Below are 22,042 nucleotides of genomic sequence, written 5' to 3' on the forward strand. Positions count from 1 at the left end.
AGTGAATAGAGAAGTTCTACAAGGACACACAAGGACAGCCCGATTATTTTGAAAAAGTGATAACCTTAAAATGGATCAGCATTGATACACAGAAGCCATAAATGAAGAAGCTCAGTTTGAATAAAAATAAGTCCATTAAGCACAAGGACAGAGCTATTGGTAAACAAAGTATTTGTATTTATATACTTCTAAATTATCTGTAATCCTGTATATGAACTAATATCTTTGGAATCTGAATCATGAATGAAAAATGTTATTATTACTGTCTTTTTAATAAACAGGAGTTATTCTCGTTCATGAATTGACTGAAATAAGGTTATATTTATAATCATTGTTGGTGTTTGAAATGCTTCATAAGGTTTTATCCTGGTAAATTTATTTTCCTTTTGAATTTCAACAGTTATATACTGTAACTGATACATAATTCACATCTTCTATCTAGATGTATTTAGTTTTTTCTTGATAACTTGGATGTCATCATTTATGAACATCCTTTAAATAATGCGCATTGGTCTAGAAATGCCTTTCAGGGTTTTTTAATTGTGTAGAGTTATATACTGCTCTACTATGAATCCAGACTACTGCTATGCTGTTTGAGTTCATATATCTGCTTTGTATTGTTGTCTGTTTACTTCCTTCTATTCATCAGTACATTTCCTATGGCATTATCTGTGTTATAGCTTTGCTTTTTGCTATTTCATGAGGCAGAGTATAGTGACACATCGTTTAATTTCCAGTACATATTGTTTTTATTTATAATCACTGCCGACAACTTTAATTAATAATGAATTGGACACAGTCATGTAAAATAAATATTATATTTTTAAAGAATGCTGTTGAATGTATTCTTCTTGAAAACTTTCTTCTTAAGGTTGTAAAACATAAGTTTGGGCTGACTTGCTTTCTGGAAGACAATTTTGTTCAATAACAAAATCATCGAAATTCTTTCAGAATCGTTCCGATTTTCAGTGCCAGCATCGATGGCAAAAAGTCTTAAATCCAGAATTGATAAAAGGTCCCTGGACTAAAGAAGAAGATCAGAGGGTAATGTGTTCATAGTCTTTATTTTCACTGTGTAGGTGGACTAGCTTTTTTTTTTTTTCCTTTCATACATGGTTTTTTGTCACATAAATATGTGTTTAAATCACTTGGATTTGTTCTCTGATTGCTGCTTGCATCAGAATTGCAAGTTGAGTATCCTGAAATGTATTTTTTTTTCAGAATTGAGTCAAACTAAATGTGGTATATATAGCCTTTACTGTCTGAAAGTTTGGTTTACAGAAAGAAAAATACCATCAGCTTATTAGTCACCTTGTTTAGTACTTAGTTTAGCAACACTAGGGTATAGTTTCTTATTGAACATTGAGTTAGTGTTTTAAAAGCAATTTTATTCTTATTTTATCTGGTAATGTAATATGTAAGGAAGCCATTCTTAGCGTTTCCTCATGATCAAATAAGATGGATATCAGAGCATCATGTTCCAAAAGGGTTGGATGATTCAAAAACCAAGGTAATTCTTTGAGTTGCGAAAGTCTGAGAAGAATAGGAGAGTTCCTGTCCTCTACTGAAAATTGCCCTTTATTTCATGCTCTTTATGGTGTAAAAGTTTTTAGGGTAGTTGGGAAATTATAGCATTCTTACTGCCACTCAAAACAAAACAAAACAAAACAAAAAGTTTACCTCACTCAGATCAGAACTTAACTGATTTGCTTGATGGCCAGTGATAAATTTTAAAACATGTGATTTGTATCCTTTCAGTTTGAGAAAGGAAGAAATGAAAAGACAGTAACTATCTAGATCTGTCTTGCTTCCAAAATGATTTATTTGGCATTCAGCTGAAGCCAAGTCTCAACATGCATAGATCTCAACATTTTTACCACTATTTCAAAATAATTTTGTATGCAGCAGTTTAACTTACAAGTTACTTTAATTAGCACCTTGTAATTTAGATAAGTTTGGGATCAGTTTTTGAACTTGGCAAATGCTGAAGGAGTATTAGCAAAATTGTTTTTTTAAGTTGTAGTTAATTGTTTGGATTTAATGCATTACAAATAGTATTCTTGAGTTATGTTTTAAAATGCTGTCAAGTTAGTGCTTTTTAAAAATTAAGGTATAGGAGTTCCACTTGTGGTGTGGTGGGTTAGGAATCTGACTGCAGTGGCTTGGGTCACTGCAGAGGTGCAGGTTTGATCCCCAGCCCAGTGCAGTGGGTTGATGTATCCATCGTTGCCACAGCTGCAGTGTGGGTTGTAGCTGCAGCTCAGATTCAGTCCCTGGCCCTGTGGCTTCTATGTGCCATGGGTGTGGCCATTAAAAAAAGAAAAAAAATTGTGGTATAATTGTATATTAGCTTTGGATGTACAGCATAATGTATTTATTGGTGAGATGATCACCACAGTAAATCTAGTTAATATCTGTCTCCATATGTAGTTACAAATTTTTTTTCTTTTTCTTTCTTTTTGACATTTTCTTGGGTCGCTCCCACAGCATATGGAGGTTCCCAGGCTAGGGGTCGAATCAGAGCTGTAGCCACCAGCCTACGCCAGAGCCACAGCAACACGGGATCCGAGCCATGTCTGCAACCTACACCACAGCTCACGACAACACTGGATCCTTAACCCACTGAGCAAGGCCAGGGATCGAACCTGCAACCTCATGGTTCCTAGTCGGATTCATTAGCCACGGAGCCACGATGGGAACTCCACAAATTTTTTTTCTTGTGATGAGAACTTTTAAGCAACTCAACTCTTAGCAGTTTTCAGATATACAATACAGTGTTATTAATTGCATTCTCTGTGCTGTACATTATATCTCTATAACTTATTTATTTTAAAAAAGGTAATGCTTTTTTAAATTTTGCTTTTCTGTTTCTTAGGTTATTGAATTAGTTCAGAAATATGGGCCAAAGAGATGGTCTTTAATTGCAAAACATTTAAAAGGAAGAATAGGCAAGCAGTGTAGAGAAAGATGGCATAATCATCTGAATCCTGAAGTAAAGAAATCTTCTTGGACAGAAGAGGAGGACAGGATTATCTACGAAGCACATAAGCGGTTAGGGAATCGTTGGGCAGAAATTGCCAAACTACTTCCTGGAAGGTACTTATTTAAATGTATATACATTTTTCTGTACTTAAACTTGTTCTTTATTATGTTACTATTAAATGTATTTGTAAGTATCTCATGACTTTTATTTTATTTATAATTAAAATTTAGACTGCCATAATACAAGCATCCCTTTGTGATATTTGTAATACATTTTGTGGTAAAGGATGTAATTACTTTTATTTTATTTTGTTTTGGCCAAGCTCACTGCATGTAAGTTCCCAGGCCAGGCTGGAACCTGTGCCACAGCAGCAATCTGAGCTGCTGCAGTGATATGCCTTTTTTTTTTTTTTAATTATTATTTTTTTTGTCTTTTATCCTTTTAGGGCCACACCCACAGCACATGGAGGTTCCCAGGCTAGGGGTCTAATCAGAGTTATAGGCTGCCGGCCTACGCCAGAGCCACAGCAATGCCAGATCCAAGCCTCATCTGTGACCCATACCACAGCTCACCACAACACCAGATCCTTAACCCACTGAGCAAGGCCAGGGATTGAATCCGCAACCTCATGGTTCCTAATCAGATTTGTTTCCACTGCGCCACAACAGGAACTCCGATATGCTCTTTTAATGAAATATTTTATAGCGGTAATTTGTGCAATAAAATGATGGACCTTTAGATTATATGACCATAATGCACTCCCCAAATCATGTTTATGTATCAGTGCCATTTAAGCAACCTTTTTTGTACTGGAATCTGTGCATAAGACCAGAGAATAACAAATACACTGGCTGAAGTAAATTGCTTTGAAAGTGCATGAGAGAAAATTCAATTCTTAGTTAATTATGATATGGTTCAGATCATGGAGTAGTGTACATATATCCATGTGTCTAAAATATGGAACTTCTCTCACAGGGCAGTGATGATAAGTACACTATACCCTGTACTGCTTAGAATGTTTCCTAGCAGTTTGTAGTACAGTAGACCAGCAAAATATTGGGAAAGTCCATACCTCACTCAAGAAGGCATGCATTTGTTTTTTATTGCTGTAATCTCTGTATAGTATTTAATAGTTTATAAAATGCTTTTACATTTTTTTTTAGAGAAAGAAAATGCTTTTATTGTTGAGTAAACATTAAATCAGAATGTGATGCCCAGCATAGGCAATCTGATAAGAGATTGCAAAAAACAGAGAAAATTCCACCTTTCACCCACATAGCCGAGAAGATATATGATCCATTATGTACAAGTTCTCAAGATAAATAATAACTAGTCCTTGAGTCAGAAGACTTGACAGCACCATTTTATTTCACATAGTTCATCCTACATCTACCTGGTAATTGAAATGCCCAGCTGTGTTAGTTACTTGGCTTTATGCAAAGGAAAAACAGACTTCTCATAGCTGTTCGTTAGAAGGTAGTTTTACAACTTGGAGCCTGGTCAGCTAAAGTTAGGTTTCTACCCTTCTGCTGAAACTTGGAGATAGTGCACTCTGGTCTTTATACTCTTAATTAATCTTCATTTACTTGTGAAATATGCAGAGCAAACATTGCTGTCTTTGTTTTATAGACAAGGAAATTAAAGTATAGTGTTAAGTTTTGTATTCAAATTATTGAACTCAGTCTAGGAACTTTTGATGTTCTAAATCTTTGATAACATCTTTTTTACTGTCCATAGAACCTTAGGTTAGTGTTTAGCATAGGTTCTCAGTAAATGTTTGTATACTTCTGGAAATTTATACTGTGAGTAGTTGTAGATTGAAGATTTACATTTTTACAGAGAGAACTTAGGTAAAAGGGGAGCTGGTGAACTCTTTTTTCCATAGGCATTTTGTTGTTAAGAAGTGAAAAAGCATACTGTGATTCTGTAACTTGAGGGTTGCTTTTTATGACCATGTTTGATCCTGGCTTTAAAGATTTAGTCCTCGCTGTGCCTTTTATTTGGAATACCATTTTTTTTTTCTTGTCCTTGTATGCGGTTCATTCTTGTCATCCAGATCTTTCACTGTCACCTCACAGGACTTCCTAGACCTCCTAATCAAAATTACCCTAGTTTCTCACTTGTCTTATCCTACTTTAAATAATCTACTTTATTGTTTTTAATATCTAGTTTTTTGGGTTTTTTTTTTGCCGTTTCTTGGACCGCTTCCACGGCGTATGGAGATTCCCAGGCTAGGAGTCCAATCGGAGCTGTAGCCTCCAGCCTATGCCAGAGCCACAGCAATGCAGGATCCAAGCCACAGCTGTGACCTACACCACAGTTCATGGCAATGCTGGATCCTTAATCCACTGAGCAAGGCCAGGGATCGAACCTGCAACCTCATGGTTCCTAGTCGGATTTGTTAACCACTGCGCCACAACTGGGAACTCCAGTTTTTTTTTAATATTTACTTTAAATGATCTTATTATTATTTTTTTTCTTTTGTTTCCTCCTTCCCTGCTACCACGCAGTGAGAATGAAAGCAGGGACTTTATTTTATTCACTACTGTATCTCCAGTGTTTAGAACTGTTTGACATACAGACATACACTTTATTTTTTGAATTTAAGAAAAAGTATCTAAATTCATCAGTTGTAAAAACTTGTTTAAGAATACTTTGTATACTTTATACAGTGTTAAAATTTATGGAATCTTCTTTTTAAATATACACTTTCATTTCTTAGGACTGATAATTCTATCAAAAATCATTGGAATTCTACTATGCGAAGAAAAGTGGAACAGGAGGGCTACTTACAAGATGGAATAAAATCAGAACGATCTTCATCTAAACTTCAACACAAACCTTGTGCGACTATGGACCATTTGCAAACCCAGAATCAGTTTTACATACCTGTTCAGGCACATATTTTTAATACCTTTATTATTTAAAAAATTTCTTCAGTTGCTATATGGGAAGGTGTTTAGTTTCTTAATGGGACAGACAACATGTATTTAGGGGAATGGACATTTAAATTTCCAAACTGAAAAAATATGGCATAAATAGCTGTTAAACCATTAGTAGGTGTTTTTTTTTTTTTAATTTTCATTGAAGTATAGTTGATTAATGTTTTGTTTATTTCTGCTACATAGCAAAGTGATTCAGTTTATATTTTACATTTTTTTTAAATGGTTGCACCTGTGACATTTGAAAGTTCCCAGGCCAGGGGTCGAATCAGAGCTGCAGTTGATGCCTATGGCACAGCCATGGCAATGCTGGATCTGAGCCACATCTGTGACCTACGCTGCACCTTGTGGCAACGCCAGATCCTTAACCACTGAGCGAGGCCAAGGATCAAATCCACATCCCCACAGAGACAATATTGGTCCTTAACCCATTGAGCCACAAAAGGGACTCCATTCTTTTTTTAATATCTTTTCCATTATGGATTATCATAGGATATTGAATATAGTTCGCTGTGCTATACAATTAGAACCTTGTTTTTTATCCACTCTATATATAATAGTGTATATCTACTAACCCCAACTTCTCATATCTCTACTTGTTTTGACTGATAAGTATTTTGGGAATAAACTCATTAAAATATTTCCTTTTATATATAATTTTTACATTATCTAGTTAAGAAACTTAGTACATATATTTCCTAATACTGTCATTCTTTCAATCTTCATGATTTGAAGCTAATGGTCATTTGTGCTTTAATATCTATTGTAGTTTCTTTTTAAAAAAAAATTGTCTGATTGTAGTATTACTTATCTCTAAGAGGTAAGTATATATAAAACATTTTAAAGGAGAAAATAGTCAAATCATTCAAGTTATCATTTTGGGCAGGGTGGTAAATAATTGATTCTTTTTTTTTTTTTTTCCTGGCCACGTCAGTGGCATGTGGAAAGTCTCAGGCCAGGGATTGAACCTGAGCCACAGCAGTGTTAATGCTGAATACTTAACCACTAGGCCACTAGGGAACTCTGATAATTGGTTCTTTTATGGCATTCAAATTTGCTTTTCCCTCATAACTTGACTGACTTCAGGCTTTGTTCAGACAGGCTCATTGGAAATTAACCATGTTCATCATAGGCCAAGCTCTTTTTTCCTTACGATGAATGCATTTTCCCACCTGAAAGAAATTAGTTTAGGAGTTTTCAAAAGATTTGTTTTACATTTTTCTGCTGCTTGTCTGTCATGCCATTTTTCCTGTTAAGCAGTTCTTAGTTCTTGTCACATAAAATGTAGCAATTAAGTCCAGACTTAATAGTATCTACCGAAAGATAAAATTTGGCTAGGTGTTAACAATCTATGTTTAGTATGCGTCATTTGATTTTATTACACTAAATGGACATTATTTTTTTAGACTTTATTTGTGGGGGTGCTACACCTGTGACATATGGGAGGTTCCAGGTTAAGAGTCGAATCGGAACTTCAACTGCCAGCCTATGTTACAGCCACAGCAATGCTGGCACTTAACTCACTAGACATAATTTTAAAAGACCCACTTAAAAAAGTAGTAACATCTTAATTTGCAAGTAGGAAACCTTGAAGATAGTGTAGTTATCTGCTGATATTCAGTGCCTTAAGATTTTTATTGTCTGTTTCTTTACATTTTTCTTTAGTCCTAGATTTCAGCAGCATAAACTGAAACATTCTGCTGCTCTCTTAGAAAGGCTATCATTTAAATTTATTTTTTTAACTTGTAAGAAGATAATTTTTAAATTATTTGGGGCCCATAGAGTGTTTAACATCCTCAATCAAAATATAATGGAAATTAAGGATATTTCTTTTACTTGAAGAATATTTACCTTACTTTTAATCATTCTTGAAAGATTTGTATATTCTTAGTTCAATTCATTTAAACTGCTAGAAAGATCATTCTAATTTTGACTCAAAAGAAAAGAATAGATTGGTTTGAAATACTGTCACAGATTTAAAAGAAAAGTTTGCAAAAGAAAATTTTTTCATTCACTGGAAGTTGAGCAATAACTCATGCTAGTCAAGTGTGAAAAGTTCTATGTTAGAAGTTACATATAATGATTCTGCAGTGGGTAGTGATTTAGGTAGTCCATTATGGAAAATAGACAATTTCATATTTATAGTTATTAGATTTTAATGTTTTAAAAATACTTTCATATTTCTCTCCAGCACTGCACAGTAAATTTGCATGCAACTTCAAAAATTTTATTGCAGATGCTTTAGAAAAGAAACAATAGTTTTTCATCTATTGTCAGAGTATTAAAAAGTATGAGGAGTTCCCGTCATGGCGCGGTGGTTAACAAATCCGACTAGGAACCATGAGGTTGCAGGTTCAATCCCTGGCCTTGCTCAGTGGGTTAAGGATCCGGCATTGCTTTGAGCTGTGGTGTAGGTTGCAGACATGGCTCGGATCCCGTGTTGCTGTGGCTCTGGCGTAGGCTGGCAGCTACAACTCCGATTTGACCCCTAGCCTGGGAACCTCCATATGCTGTGGGAGTGACCCAAGAAAATGTCAAAAAGACAAAAAAAAAAAAGTATGTGAGTGATTCTTTTTTTCTAAGACAGGTAATAGAAACAGCCTCTGTTTTCATATCTTTCTTTACAGAGATTGGCTTGGGGTGGTGGTAGGAGTAGGAGGTATGAATATTGAACACTTACTTTAGTCTCCACCTTCATGAGTGCTCCATAAGGATCAGCTCCTTCCTCTGAAGGATAAAGGATAGGGACACAATCACTTTGTCTTCTTCTGGATGTAGAGCAATCCTTCAAGAGTAGATCTAAAAAAAATTTGGTGGATATTGTAGATAATAGTTAACTCATAGATCTAGGCCAAGTAATTCTCCTATTCATTCAGGAGAAAAGAGGTCTTTCCTGAGTTACTGCCTTTTTTCTTTTTTTAATTTTAATGAATTTAAATTTCCCAGGTCTCTTCTGTTAAATTGAAAATATTTGCCCGCACTGCTTTAGATACCAAAGGGATTGTGATACTGAGTATTTGGTATTTAGCACTTGTTAGGGCTGCACCTGCAACGTATAGAAGTTCCCAGGCTAGGGATCAGATGGGAGCTGCAGCCACCAGCCTACACCACAGCCACAGCAACACAAGATCCGAGCTGCATCTGCAACCTACACCACAGCTCACAGCAACGCCAAATACTTAACCTACTGAGTGAGGGTAGGAATTGAATGCACATCCTCATGAATACTAGTCGGGTTTGTTACCACTCAGCCACAGTGGGAACTCTGGAGATAATGAGTTTTTAATGTTGATATTTTGTTTACTTTTTGTGTTTTGCCTCAGATTTAAAAAAAAATTATATGGTGTTATATGTATGCTATTAATGTTTTTATTACTTTTTAGATCCCAGGCTATCAGTATGTGTCGCCTGAAGGAAATTGTGTAGAACATGTTCAGACTTCTGCCTTTATTCAGGTAATTTCTTATTCACAAAATTAAAAAAAAAACAAACCCAAAGGAAACACTTTCAAACATTTTCAAAATCTAATAGTGACTCATCTATAAAACTAGGGCAAAACAATGCTGTCTGACCTATTTACTTTGAGTATTACAAGCATTAAAGGAGAAAGTTTGTAAGTGGGTTTGAGAAATATAAACTGCAAATGTTAGGTAGTTCCTGACACCACCTGGTAAGGTGGTTATTTCATCCTTCCGACCTAGAGCATTCATGTTATGAATGGACATGTTTTTGCTAAATTGGATAGAATGTATATATTCAGATTCAATATATTAAAATAGACTACACACATAAGGTTTTAAATTAATATAGATGATACAATTTGAAATTTTTTTTTTGCCATTTCTAGGGCCGCTTCTGCAGCATATGGAGGTTCCCAGGCTAGGGGTCTAATTGGAGCTGTAGCTGCCAGCCTACACCAGAGCCACAGCAACGCGGGATCCGAGCCGAGTCTGCAACCTACACCACAGCTCACGGCAATGCTGGATCCTTAACCCACTGAGCAAGGCCAGGGATTGAACCCGCAACCTCATGGTTCCTAGTCAGATTCGTTAACCACTGAGCCATGACGGGAATTCCACAATTTGAATTTTTAAATGCATATAGATGATATAATTTAAATTTTAAATGCATTTAAATTTCCCAGGTCTTTTCTGTTAAATTGAAAATATTTGCCAGCACCTCTTTAGATACCAAAGGGATTGTGATACTGAGTATTTGGTATTTAGTAGTAGTAAACTTTATTAGAGAAAATAGATTTTATGTTGCAAAGAAGAAAATAAAAATTGTAACAGTCATCATCGTAATAATAAAGCAATTTTGTAAGTAGCCTGTTTTTTCTCTCTTATTTCTTGTTTAGCAACCCTTTATTGATGAAGATCCTGATAAGGAAAAAAAAATAAAGGAACTTGAATTGCTTCTTATGTCAGCTGAGAATGAAGTTAGAAGAAAGCGAGTTCCATCAGTAAGAAATAAGCTCAAGTGTTTAGATTTTGTTGTTAGCATCTTTTATATGCTTTATATGCTTTTATATTTTTCATTGGCACTCATTTTTGTATACCAACAAGTAGATATCATATTCAGTGTGACTTCAGGTTTTAATAGGGACTAAAAATAGTTTTTCTAATTTGCAGCTTTGAGATTGCCTGTTTTTGTTGTTGTTGTTGTTTTGGCTGTACCGGAGGTATGTGGATCTAATCTGTGCTGCAGTTGTGATCTGTTCCACAGCTGTGGCAATGCAGGATCCTTAACAGCTATGCCACAGGGGAACTTCAGAGGTTGCCTGTTTTTGATATGCATCTCTTTTGAACATATTTTACAGTGTTCTGAATTAAGATGCTTCTTGAATCATAAATATCAAGCAAATTTAAGGTATAGTTTTCAATATGTACATATGTGAAAATGTGTGGTTTGGAGTAGGCTTTGGTTTTGTTTTAGTTATTCTATGTAATAATGGCCTTAATAGAAAAAGAGTTTAAAAAACAAGGAATTGAATAGATGTGTAGAGAGTTACATGCTTCAAAATTATTGTTATTGGAGTTCCCTTCGTGGCGCAGTGGAAAAGAATCTGACTAGAATCCATGAGGATTCAGGTTCGGTCCCTGGCCTCGCTCAGTGGGTAGGGGATCCAGCATTGCCAGGAGCTGTGGTGTAGGTTGCAGATGCAGCTCCAATTCGACCCCTAGCCTGGGAATTTCCATATGCCACGGGTGCAGCCCTAAAAAGCAAAAAAAAAAAAAAAAAAAAAAAAAAATATATATATATATATATATATATATATATATATATGTATTGTATTCTCTTTGAAAATTTTTTCCTATTTACTATATTTAGAATATAAATTCAATAAATTGGAAAAAGTAATATTAAAAATATGGGAAAATGAAGCATTTAGATTTTATGCTCTCTAAATTGGTCTCTCTAAAGAAATCTTTTTTTTCTTTTTCTTTTTCTCTTTTTTTGGTCTTTTTAGGGCTGCACCCATACATATGGAAGTTTCCAGGCTAGAGGTCAAATCGGAGCTGCAGCTGCCAGGCTATACCACAGCCACAGCAATGCATGATCCAAACTGTGTCTGCAACATACACCACAGCTCAAGGCAACGCTGGGTCCTTAACCCACTGAGCAAGGCGAGGAATCGAACCCGCATCCTCATGCATACTAGTTGGGTTCCCTACCGCTGAGCCACAATGGGAACTCCCAAGAAATTTTTCTATGGATATAGAGTTTTGGTTACCAGATGTGAAAACTGTTGTCTGAGATTCGTTTGATGAGAACAACTAGGAGTATTAAATCAAGGTAATTGGTAATGATTCTAGCTAAGTTAAACAGGCTGTTCTAGATGGATTAAGAGGGAAAAAGTTTATATTTAAATGAAAGTTTAAACAGTTTAATATCCTGAGACTTTTTACATTTAGGAAAATGTTTTTCTTTGGGGCTGAATGAGGGGACAGTATATTTAGAGTGACTGGGAACTAATACAGAATTACTAAATAGAATAACCTTTGATCTTGAAATAGTATTATGAGGCAACTGGTGATGTCTTTATACCACTTCAGAGAGTATTAATAAAAATTATATTTGTTAGTTGTAGTAGATATGCAGTAGATACAACATGGGAAAATTAACTTTTGTTTCGAAACTGCAAAAACCATGGGCAAACGGGGAGATCTGAAATGCCCTTATTTTAAGTTAATTTTAATTTTATTAAGAAGCTGCAAGTAAATAGTCCTGGTAGGAGAGTCCGCATTTGTAGATAATATATCTGTGTCTAAGTATATTTGTAAATTTGTTGGTAATAGTCTATCACTTTTAATTTAACAGTAAAAGGTAATTAGCTAAAAAGAATCACCATTTTGCATTAAAAGGGAGAAAGTTATTAATTTTTTGTAGAACTTTCTGTCTAAAATTCCACTCTTATGGAGTTCCTATCATGGCTCAGGGGTTAACGAACCTGACTAGCATCCATGAGGACACAGGTTCTATCTCTGGCCTCACTCAGTGGGTTAAGGATCCAGCATTGCCCTGAGTTGTGGTGTAGGTCACAGATGCAGCTCGGATCTGGTGTCACATAGGCCAGTGGCTACAGCTGCGATTTGACCTCTATCCTGAGAACCTCCACATGCCACGGGTGCAGCCCTAAAAAGACCAAAAAAAATCCACTCTTATAAAGATCTGGTTAAGTAAAGAGGTTAGAGATTCCAGAAGGAAATTGCCACACCTAGTGTAATAGACTCCATACACATATAAGAAGTAGTATTCTAAACAATTACGTGATAATAATATTGCCATTTTACCACATTCGTTATGTTCCACTATTATAGATGCGTTATATTAACTCTGCAAAGTAGGTGGTTTGTTGCTAGGGATGCAGAATCAAGGGGGTATGATTGCAAATCCATGGTTTTGCCCGTGGGCCTAGTAACCTCTCTGCAAATTTTTTTCCTGCCTGCAAACTGAGTTGAAATGCATATGGTTTGGAAGTTATTTCCAGAAAGTGATTATAATAAACTCTGGGGAAGGTGGCTAAATAAAATTGCTTTACTTTCTTTATATGTAAGAGATTTTAGAACAGGTAAAACTTGTTTATTTGCAACAATGTTGAAAACATGCCTTTCTACCTTACTTAACTTGAAACTTAACATTTTTGCTATTGTGAGTATCTAGCACATTCTAGTGACTTTTATTTATTTATTTTTATTAAAGTATAGTTGATTTACAGTGTTGTGCCAATTTCTGCTGTACAGCAAAGTGATTCAGTCATACATATATATATACATCCCCTTTCTTGTATTATTTTCCATCATGGTCTATCCCAAGAGACTGGATATATTTCCCTGTGCTACACAACAAATGATTTTTTATTTTAAAAGTAATGGGTACCATTTATTGAGCGCCTCCTATGGACTGAGCAATGTGCTGTCTAAGATATGGTAGCTACTAGCTACATTTCATTTGAAATTAAAAAATTCAGCTCAGCCCTTGCAGTAGCCACATTTTTGTTGCTCGTGTGGCTAGTGGTACCTGTATTGAGCAGCTTCAGGTGCAGAATATTTTTGCTTCAGAAAGTTGTGTTACATCCTCTTTTTGTGTTGTTTTTTCTAAGTTTTTTGATATACAATTAACTTATAGCACCATGTAAGTTTAAAGTGATAATGATTTTACTTACATATATTGTGAAGTGATTACCACAGTAAGTTTAGTGAACATCCATTATCTCATATAGGTACCAAAAAAAGAACAAGAAGGAAAAAAAGTTTTTTTCCTTATGATGAGAATTACTACTCTTGACAGTTTTTAAAAATTCTTTAAATTATGGTCGATTTAGGTAGTTCCTGTTGTGGTGCAGCGGAAACGAATCTGACTATGAACCATGAGGTTGCGGGTTCCACCCCTGGCCTTGCTCAGTGGGTTAAGAATCTGGCATTGCTGTGGTGTAGGTTGCAAACGAGGCTTGGATCTGGCATTGCTGTGGCGCTGGCATAGGCCGGAGCTATACTTTCAATCAGACCCCTGGCCTGGGAATCTCCATATGCCACAGGTTCTGCCCTAAAAAGACCAAAAAAATAATAATAATAATAATAATTATAGTTGATTTACAATGTTCTGTCAATTTCTGATGTACTGCAAAATGACCCAGTGATATATATATATATATACATATATATATATTATATATTCTCCATCATGTTCCATTGCAAGTGACTGATGTAGTTCCCTGTGCTATACAGCAAACAGTTTTCAAATTATATATTTTATTTCTTATTCATGGCTCTTCAGGGTCTCTTTTTTTAAAATGATTTTTATTTTTTCCATTATAGTTGGATTACTGTGTTCTGTCAATTTTCTACTGTACAGCAAAGTAACCCAGTCACACATACATATATACATTCTTTTTCTCATATTATCCTCCATCATGTTCCATCATAAATGACTATAGTTCCCAGTGCTATACAGCAGGATCTCACTGCTTATCCATTCCAAATGCAATAGTTTGCATTTATTTAACCCCAGATTCCCAATCAATCCCACTCCCTCCCGCTCTCCCTTAGCAACCACAAGTCTGTTCTCTAAGTCCATGAGTTTCTTCTCTGTGGAAAGGTTCATTTGTGCCATATATTAGATTCTAAATATAAATGATATCATAATCTATTTGTCTTTCTCTTTCTTACTTCACTTAGTATGAGAGTCTCTAGTTCCATCCACGTTGCTGTAAATGGCATTATTTTATTTTTACAGCTGAGTAGTATTCCATTGTGTGTATATACCACATCTTCTTAATCCATTCATCTGTCAGTAAACATTTAGGTTGTTTCCATGTCTTGGCTATTGTGAATAGTGCTACAGTGAATATGTGGGTGCATGTGTCTATTTCAAGGAAAGTTTTGTCTGGGTATATGTTCAAGAGGGGGATTACTGGGTCATGTGGTAGTTCTATGTTTAGTTTTCTGAGGTACCTCCTTACTGTTTTCCATAGTGGTTGTACCAGTTTACATTCCCCACTGACAGTGCAGGAGGGTTCCTTCTTCTCCACACCCTCTCCAGCATTCGTTATTTGTGGACTTTTTAATGAAGGCCATTCTGACTGGTGTGAGGTGGTACCTCATGGTAGTTTTGATTTGCATTTCTCTAATAATCAGTGATGTTGAGCATTTTTTCATGTGCTTGTTGGACACGTGTATATCTTTTTTGGAGAAGTGTCAATTCAGGTCTTTTGCCCATTTTTCAGTTGGGTTGTTAGCTTTTTTGCTGTTGAGTTGTATAAGTTGTTTGTGTATTTTAGAGATTATTAGGTCCTTGTCAGTTGCATCATTTGAAACTGTTTTCTCCCATTCTGTAAGTTGTCTTTTTTTTTTTTTATGGTTTCCTTTGCTTTGCAAAAAAGGTCTCTTTTTTGTTTTTTCATTATGAGGCACTAGGAAACTAGGCTCAAAAGATAAGTAAATTGCCCAGTGTACACCTCTAGAGAGATGAGGAAAAACAACACAATCCCTGAATCCAAAGGATTTACTCTGCAGTGGGGACACAAATAAGAAACAGGATCTCATGTGATAAAATAAGACACACAATTTTATGGGAGCTCATTGGAGATTAAGATCTAGGTAGTTGGGAAGATTCCTGGAAGAAATCTTATTTGAGCTCAGTCTTGAAAGACAGGCAATGAAGTAGGTGAATGGGACATTATTATAAATGGAACAGGTAAAAGTTTATAATCAGATGGAGTCCTTTCCAGCATTTGAACTGTACCTTACATGAGGAGTAGGATTTCCCTGGTCAGTAGGTTGAGCAGTCTAGATAAAGGGAGCAGCAGTATGTGCAAAGGCACTTTAGGGTAAAATGCCAACTCACCAGGGAACTTCAGGTACTACAGTTGGGTATTCAGTATTCCTTGGGAGAAGGGCTTGTGAGTGAGAGTGTTGGGAGATGAAGTTTGAAAGGTAGAGAAAGACCAGATTGTAGGAGTCTGGACCTTATGTTGTAGTTTTATCTCACCATGACTTCATAGAGTAAAGAAAAGTTTAAGAGGGAGTTCCCATTGTGGCGCAGCAGAAATGAATCTGACCAGTATCAATGCAGACACGGGTTTGATCCCTGGCCTCGCTCATTGTGTTAAGGATCCGGTGTTGCTGTGAGCTGTGATGTAGGTTGCAGATGATGCTTGACTCCCACATTGCTGTGGCTGTGGTATAGGCTAGCAGCTACAGTTCTGATTGGACCCCTAGCCTGGGAACTTCCACATGCCGCAGGTGCAGGCTTAAAAAGCAAAAAAAAAAAAAAAAAAAGAAAGAAAGAAAGAAAGAAAAGAAAGAAATATAGTCAAAGTGAGGTTTAATGAAAAAAATTATATGACTCTTGAAGAGAGCGAGTATATTTGCTACTATATTTTTAGCTGAAATGTGAAGTATGTTGTTCTAGAAAGAAACTCTTACTTAAAATCCTAATTTTTGCTTAGGTTGGCAATGACAAATAATGTTCAAATTTCTTTTGTACTTTTAGCAACCTGGAGGCTTTTCTAGCTGGTCTGGTAGTTTCCTCATGGACGATACGTCTCATACTCTAAATAGCCTCGAGGAGCACACGAGTGAGTTTTACAGTATGGATGAAAATCAGACCGTGTCTGCCCAGCAGAACTCACCCACAAAGTTCCTGGCCGTAGAGGCAAATGCTGTGCTGTCCTCTCTACAGACCATCCCAGAATTTGCAGAGACTCTAGAACTTATTGAATCTGTAAGTTTGAAATGGTGAGGTTATCAAAAGCTCAATTTTAGTTATGTGGTTTCATCTGCAAAAACTCAGTTTAATGGACACTGACCAGTTTTATGTTACACATTATCATGTCTGCCATGCTTAATTTCATTCTGATATTATGCAGTGTCTTCTGGAAAAAAATGTATATATATTTATGTATTTATTAGACAAGTTTTCAAGTGTTTTAAGGTTAGAAACTAGAGAAAAATGTGAAGAAGAAAATTAAAATCCCCTGTAAACCTAGAGTTAATAATTTGAGGTATTTCCTTTCAGGCTGTCTTCTATATATATATAACACACATATATGCATATATTTTTAAACCCAAATATACACTAATGTATTATGTTTGTGATTTTTTTCCCCCACATTATAGCATGAACATGTCTCTTTTTTCTTAACTCGTTTCATTTTTATTTATTTATTTATTTGGCTGCTCCTGTGGCACAAAAAAGTTCTGGGGCCACGGACTGAACCTGTGCACCATAGCAGCAACCCAAACCACAGCAGAGAAAATCCTGGATCCTTAACCCACTGCACCACCAAGGAACTCCCTTAACTTGGTTTTTTTTTTTTGCCATTTCTAGGGCCGCTCCCACGGCCTATGGAGGTTCCCAGGCTAGGGGTTGAATTGGAGCTGTAGCCGCTAGCCTACGCCAGAGCCACAGCAATGCGGGATCCGAGCCATGTCTGTGACCTACACCACAGTGCACGGCAATGCCGGAACCTTAACCCACTGAGCAAGGCCAGGGATTGAACCCGCAACCTCATGGTTCCTAGTCGGATTCGTTAATCACTGAGCCACGACGGGAACTCCATCCCTTGTTTTAAAGCTTGAATTTTCATGTCTTCATGGTATTTTGTCACATGAATGTAACAAAATTTATTTACCCAACACACTAATATTATTGGACATTTGTGTGGTGTCCAGTTTTTCAGTATGACAAATTAAAGAATGTATTCTTCTTCTTTTTTTGTCTTCTCAGGGCCACACCTGAGGCATATGGAGGTTCCCAGGCTAGGGGTCCAGTTGGAGCTACAGCTGCTGGCAAAACAGCCACACCACAGCCATGGCAAAACAGGATCCGAGCCGCATCTATGACCTTTACAACAGCTCACAGCAACACTGGGTCCTTAACCCACTGAGCAAGGCCAGGGATAGAACCCATGTCCTCATGGATACTACTGAGCCACGACAGGAACTCCAAAAATGTATTATTTAAAACTTTGTGCAAAATCATTATTATGTCCTTAAGTTAAATTGAATTTTTGGATTATAGTGTGTGACCACTTTGAACATGTTCCATATGTATTACTAAGTCATTATGTAGGTGTAGAATAGAATGTAAAGTTTTTGGATGTTGGAACAGAATGTGAAGTTTTTTTGGTTTTTGTGTTTGTTTTTTGATTTTCACTGTGCCTGTGGCATGCGGAAGTTCCCAGGCTAGGGATCGAACCCATGCCACAGCTGTAACAGGAGTGACCACCGTGATAATGCCTGATCCTTAACCCACTGAGCCACCAGGAACTCCTAAAGTTTATGATGAATTGTACTCTTGTATAATAATTTAAAGTAATTTTTTTCTTTTATTTAAAGTACTTTGGCAGTAAGCCTCAGCCACTGAACTGGATGAAATATTATTTTGGGCTGTTCCAAATTGGACTTGTAGTAAAACCATAATCTATCCTCTCAAATGGCCTTGCTTAAAAAAAGATGAGCCAAGGAAAGCCTACTTCTACTGATAAAAATGAGTAGTTAATTAAATCTGGAAATCATGATCCTATGTTCAAGATTAGATTTAACTAAGTTATAGCGTTAATAACTTTAGTTAAGAATTTAATTTATTTCAGGATCCTGTAGCATGGAGTGATGTTACAAGCTTTGATCTTTCTGATGCTGCTGCTTCTCCTGTCAAGTCTACTCCAGTTAAACTAATGCGAATTCAGCACAATGAGGGAGCCATGGAATGTCAATTTAATGTCAGTCTTGTACTGGAAGGGAAAAAAAACAGTTGTAATGGTGCAGAGAGTGAGGCTGGTCCTTTAACATCCCCAAGTGTGGCCAAGTTTAGCACTCCACCAACTATCCTCAGAAAGAAGAGAAGAATGCGAGTGGGCCAGTCCCCAGGTGGTGAACTTTGCGATGGCTCGTCCAGTGATGGCGGTAATACAGCACTAAAACACACACCAGTGAAAACACTACCATTTTCTCCTTCACAGGTAGTAGTGTTGTTTTTGTTTATGATTCTAAATGTTGATGGGCTCGATTAGATATTTAATATCTATACTAGTAGTTCATTGCTTTGATAACAGATAAAATGAATAATGTGTTTAAATGTATACATAAGAATGTTGAGCTGTGATAAATCAGAAAACTGTCTCAAAGTGTAGTGGTTGCATTTTAGTATCTTAATGTTTAGAGCTAAAAGGGATGTTTTATGTATGTAGTTTCACATCTTTATAGGACTCATCAGGAAACAGGCCCAGAAAGGTAAAATCTAATGGCAAAGCTGAAACTAAGAGCCAGTTTCCTGACTGTTGTATATCCTTAGACAGCTGTTCCCTGTAAGAATTTTATGTCTCTTGAAAGAAGATCATCTGGGTTTGTCAGAAGCTACCTGCTTTCTCCCATAGTTTTTTTTTTTCTTTTTAAGGTCGTCATACCTGCAGCATATGGAAGTTCCTGGGCTAGGGGTTGAATTGGAGCTGCAGCTCAGGCCTACATCACAGGGACAGCAATGCCAGATCTGAATCTGTGACCTACACCACAGCTTACAACAATGCAGGATTCTTAACCCACTCAGTAAGGTCAGGGATCGAACCTGCATCCTAATGGACACTGTGTTGAGTTCTTAACCTGCTGAGCCACATTGGGAACTCCCTCTCCTGTAGTTTTATCCCCGAGCAGCAGATGTTTATAATGGGACAAACTATATCTTTTATACTATGTTTCAGGCTATGTGCCGAACACTTTTCTAATAGTATCTCAGTTAATCCTGTTTCAAAAAACCTTAGGAGGTAGGTAGAATGAAATTCAGAAGTTAAGAAATTTGTCCAAGGTTTAGTTAGTAAGAAAGAGATGAAGCTGGTATTTGCTGAAAGTGTCTTGACAGGGGTTAAAAATTTTTGTGGGAGAAGAAGAAAAAGTAATGGTGAGATAAACTTGGAGGATGGTGGGGTTTATTGGAGGTATATTTTGTTTTTTTTTTTTTTTTTGCTTTGCTTTGCTTTTTAGGGCTGCACCCACAGCATATGGAGGTTCCCAGGCTAGGGGTCTAATCAGAGCTGTTGCCACCAGCCTACACCACAGTCACAGCAACGCAGGATCCGAGCCACATCTGCAACCTACATCATAGCTCTCGGCAATGCTGGATCCTTAACCCACTGAGCGAGGTCAGGGATTGAACCCGCAACCTCATGGTTACTAGTCAGATTCGCTTCCACTGCGCCACCCCAGGAACTCCTATTGGAGGTATATTTTGATGCTGGTAAGATGAGGATCTGGCAGTCAGTACACTGTGTTCTCTGAAGAGTGCACCCCCTGTGCTTCAGAAAGTGCCATTTACATGGGCTGTAATGTAAATAGTGTGTCCTCTAGCTTCACCCTCAGATCTACAAAGTATTCTAAGGAAGGTGAACCAGGCTTGAGCACACTAGCAATTTTCTATTTTTGAAGTTTTGCACACCTGTAATTTTTGTTGGAAAGTAAATTCTAAGGGGGAAAATGGCAGAGAAGGTGAGGCATGATTATAAGGACTTTATATCCCATAGCAAAGAGCTTGGATTTTATCCTATGATTTATGGGCATCACTGCAGTGTTTTAAGAGGGTTTGATTGCTAATCTTAGGGTTAAGTATATTGCAGTATTAGGAGCCAAAAGTGGTAAAGCTAGAATCCACTCTGCTTATAGTAGCCTTAAAGCAGTTTCCACTTTTTCCTACCCCTGCTTCTAATCTGTTGGCTACAAAAATAAATATTTCACAGTTGTATGTAAGTTAAGATCCAGTGGATAAATTGTATCATTTGGAAAATGGATTCCGTGATGCCAGTTTTAGTTCCTCAAAGGTTCTGAGCTGTGTTCTAAATAGGCAGACAGCTGTATTTCTTACTAGTAGATTATTATATTGTGAGTTCTAAATATTCTCATAGAAAGGAACACTTAAGATCATTTATTAACAAAATAGTAAAACATGTTTTTTTCAGTTACACTGTTGTACATAACTTACAGCTGTTTATGGTTTCTGTAGATTCCTATTTGGTAAGATACAATGTGTGGAAAATTTCTTGTCCTATTTTGTAACTTGTGAATATCTGTTGAATGGCTTTTTCTTGAATGCCTACTACGTGTTAAAACTGTTCTAAGAGTTGGGGAGGCAGTGGTGAACAAAACAAATATTTGTGCTTTCATGGAGCTTAATTTCTATAGGGTAGAATGTAAATGTGGTATTATTGATCCTTTCCTAAAAGGAATGGAGAAGTAATTTGGAAATATTATCAATTTAATATTTTTGTAGGGTTCTGACAGTTTTAGAAATTGTCTTTAAACTCGTTTCCCTTTTTAGTTTTTCAACACATGTCCTGGAAATGAACAAATTAATATAGAAAATCCTTCATTCACATCAACTCCTATTTGTGGGCAGAAAGTTCTCATTACAACGCCTCTTCATAAAGAAACAACCCCCAAAGATCAAAAGGAAAATGTAGGGTAAGTAGATATTAAATAATCGTGTTAGAGAAAATGGGAAGCATAATTTCAAGAAATACAATTTCTTGTCCATATGAGACTTAGAATTTTTAAAATATCATAACCTTAAATTTTATCCCCAGGAGACCAAAACCCAGCTAAATGTAGTATAAAACTTTGACCACTTTTTTAGTACTTTTTTTCCTACATTAGTCTTTTTTCTATTTTAGGATGATTGATTGGAATAAGTATTAGTTTAGGCAGGCATACTTTAAAATAGTCTTGGAATGTTTATATAAAGATTGTGTATATGCAAGAAAAATTTGGTGTATGCCTTTATTGTGGCTTTGCCTTCCTTAACTCATCTGAAATCAAATTTTAATGATAACACAAATATCTGAATGATTGGATAGGTTTAGAACACCTACTATTAGAAGATCTATATTGGGAACCACACCAAGAACTCCTACTCCTTTTAAGAATGCACTTGCTGCTCAGGAGAAAAAATATGGACCTCTTAAAATTGTGGTAAGTATGCTCCTTTTATTTGTTAGAATTTTCCTATATTTAATAAAATATACATTTTGATTTTTATCTTTAGTTCTTAGTGTTTTTAAAAAGATGTTCACTGAACTGGATTTAGAAAATTTTATCTCTTGATTTCTAAGTTTTAATTTGTGTCAGTCTTT

At 36.3% G+C, this 22,042-nt stretch overlaps 1 protein-coding gene across 2 annotated transcripts in view; it reads left to right on the forward strand.

The window, feature by feature from the left end:
* The window catches only part of MYBL1 (MYB proto-oncogene like 1), a 38,862-nt gene that overhangs the window by 11,169 nt on the left and 5,651 nt on the right, over positions 1–22,042 (forward strand). For both annotated transcript variants that reach the window (XM_047783825.1, XM_047783826.1), the window contains exons 4-12: positions 952–1,044; positions 2,876–3,096; positions 5,706–5,880; positions 9,309–9,380; positions 10,283–10,387; positions 16,420–16,650; positions 18,521–18,889; positions 21,232–21,374; positions 21,767–21,881. In XM_047783825.1, the coding sequence (XP_047639781.1) occupies positions 952–1,044; positions 2,876–3,096; positions 5,706–5,880; positions 9,309–9,380; positions 10,283–10,387; positions 16,420–16,650; positions 18,521–18,889; positions 21,232–21,374; positions 21,767–21,881 (1,524 nt within the window). The remainder of the gene's footprint in view (positions 1–951; positions 1,045–2,875; positions 3,097–5,705; positions 5,881–9,308; positions 9,381–10,282; positions 10,388–16,419; positions 16,651–18,520; positions 18,890–21,231; positions 21,375–21,766; positions 21,882–22,042) is intronic.

Source organism: Phacochoerus africanus, chromosome 6, assembly GCF_016906955.1.
Source record: "Phacochoerus africanus isolate WHEZ1 chromosome 6, ROS_Pafr_v1, whole genome shotgun sequence".
NCBI classification, from domain to species: domain Eukaryota; kingdom Metazoa; phylum Chordata; class Mammalia; order Artiodactyla; family Suidae; genus Phacochoerus; species Phacochoerus africanus.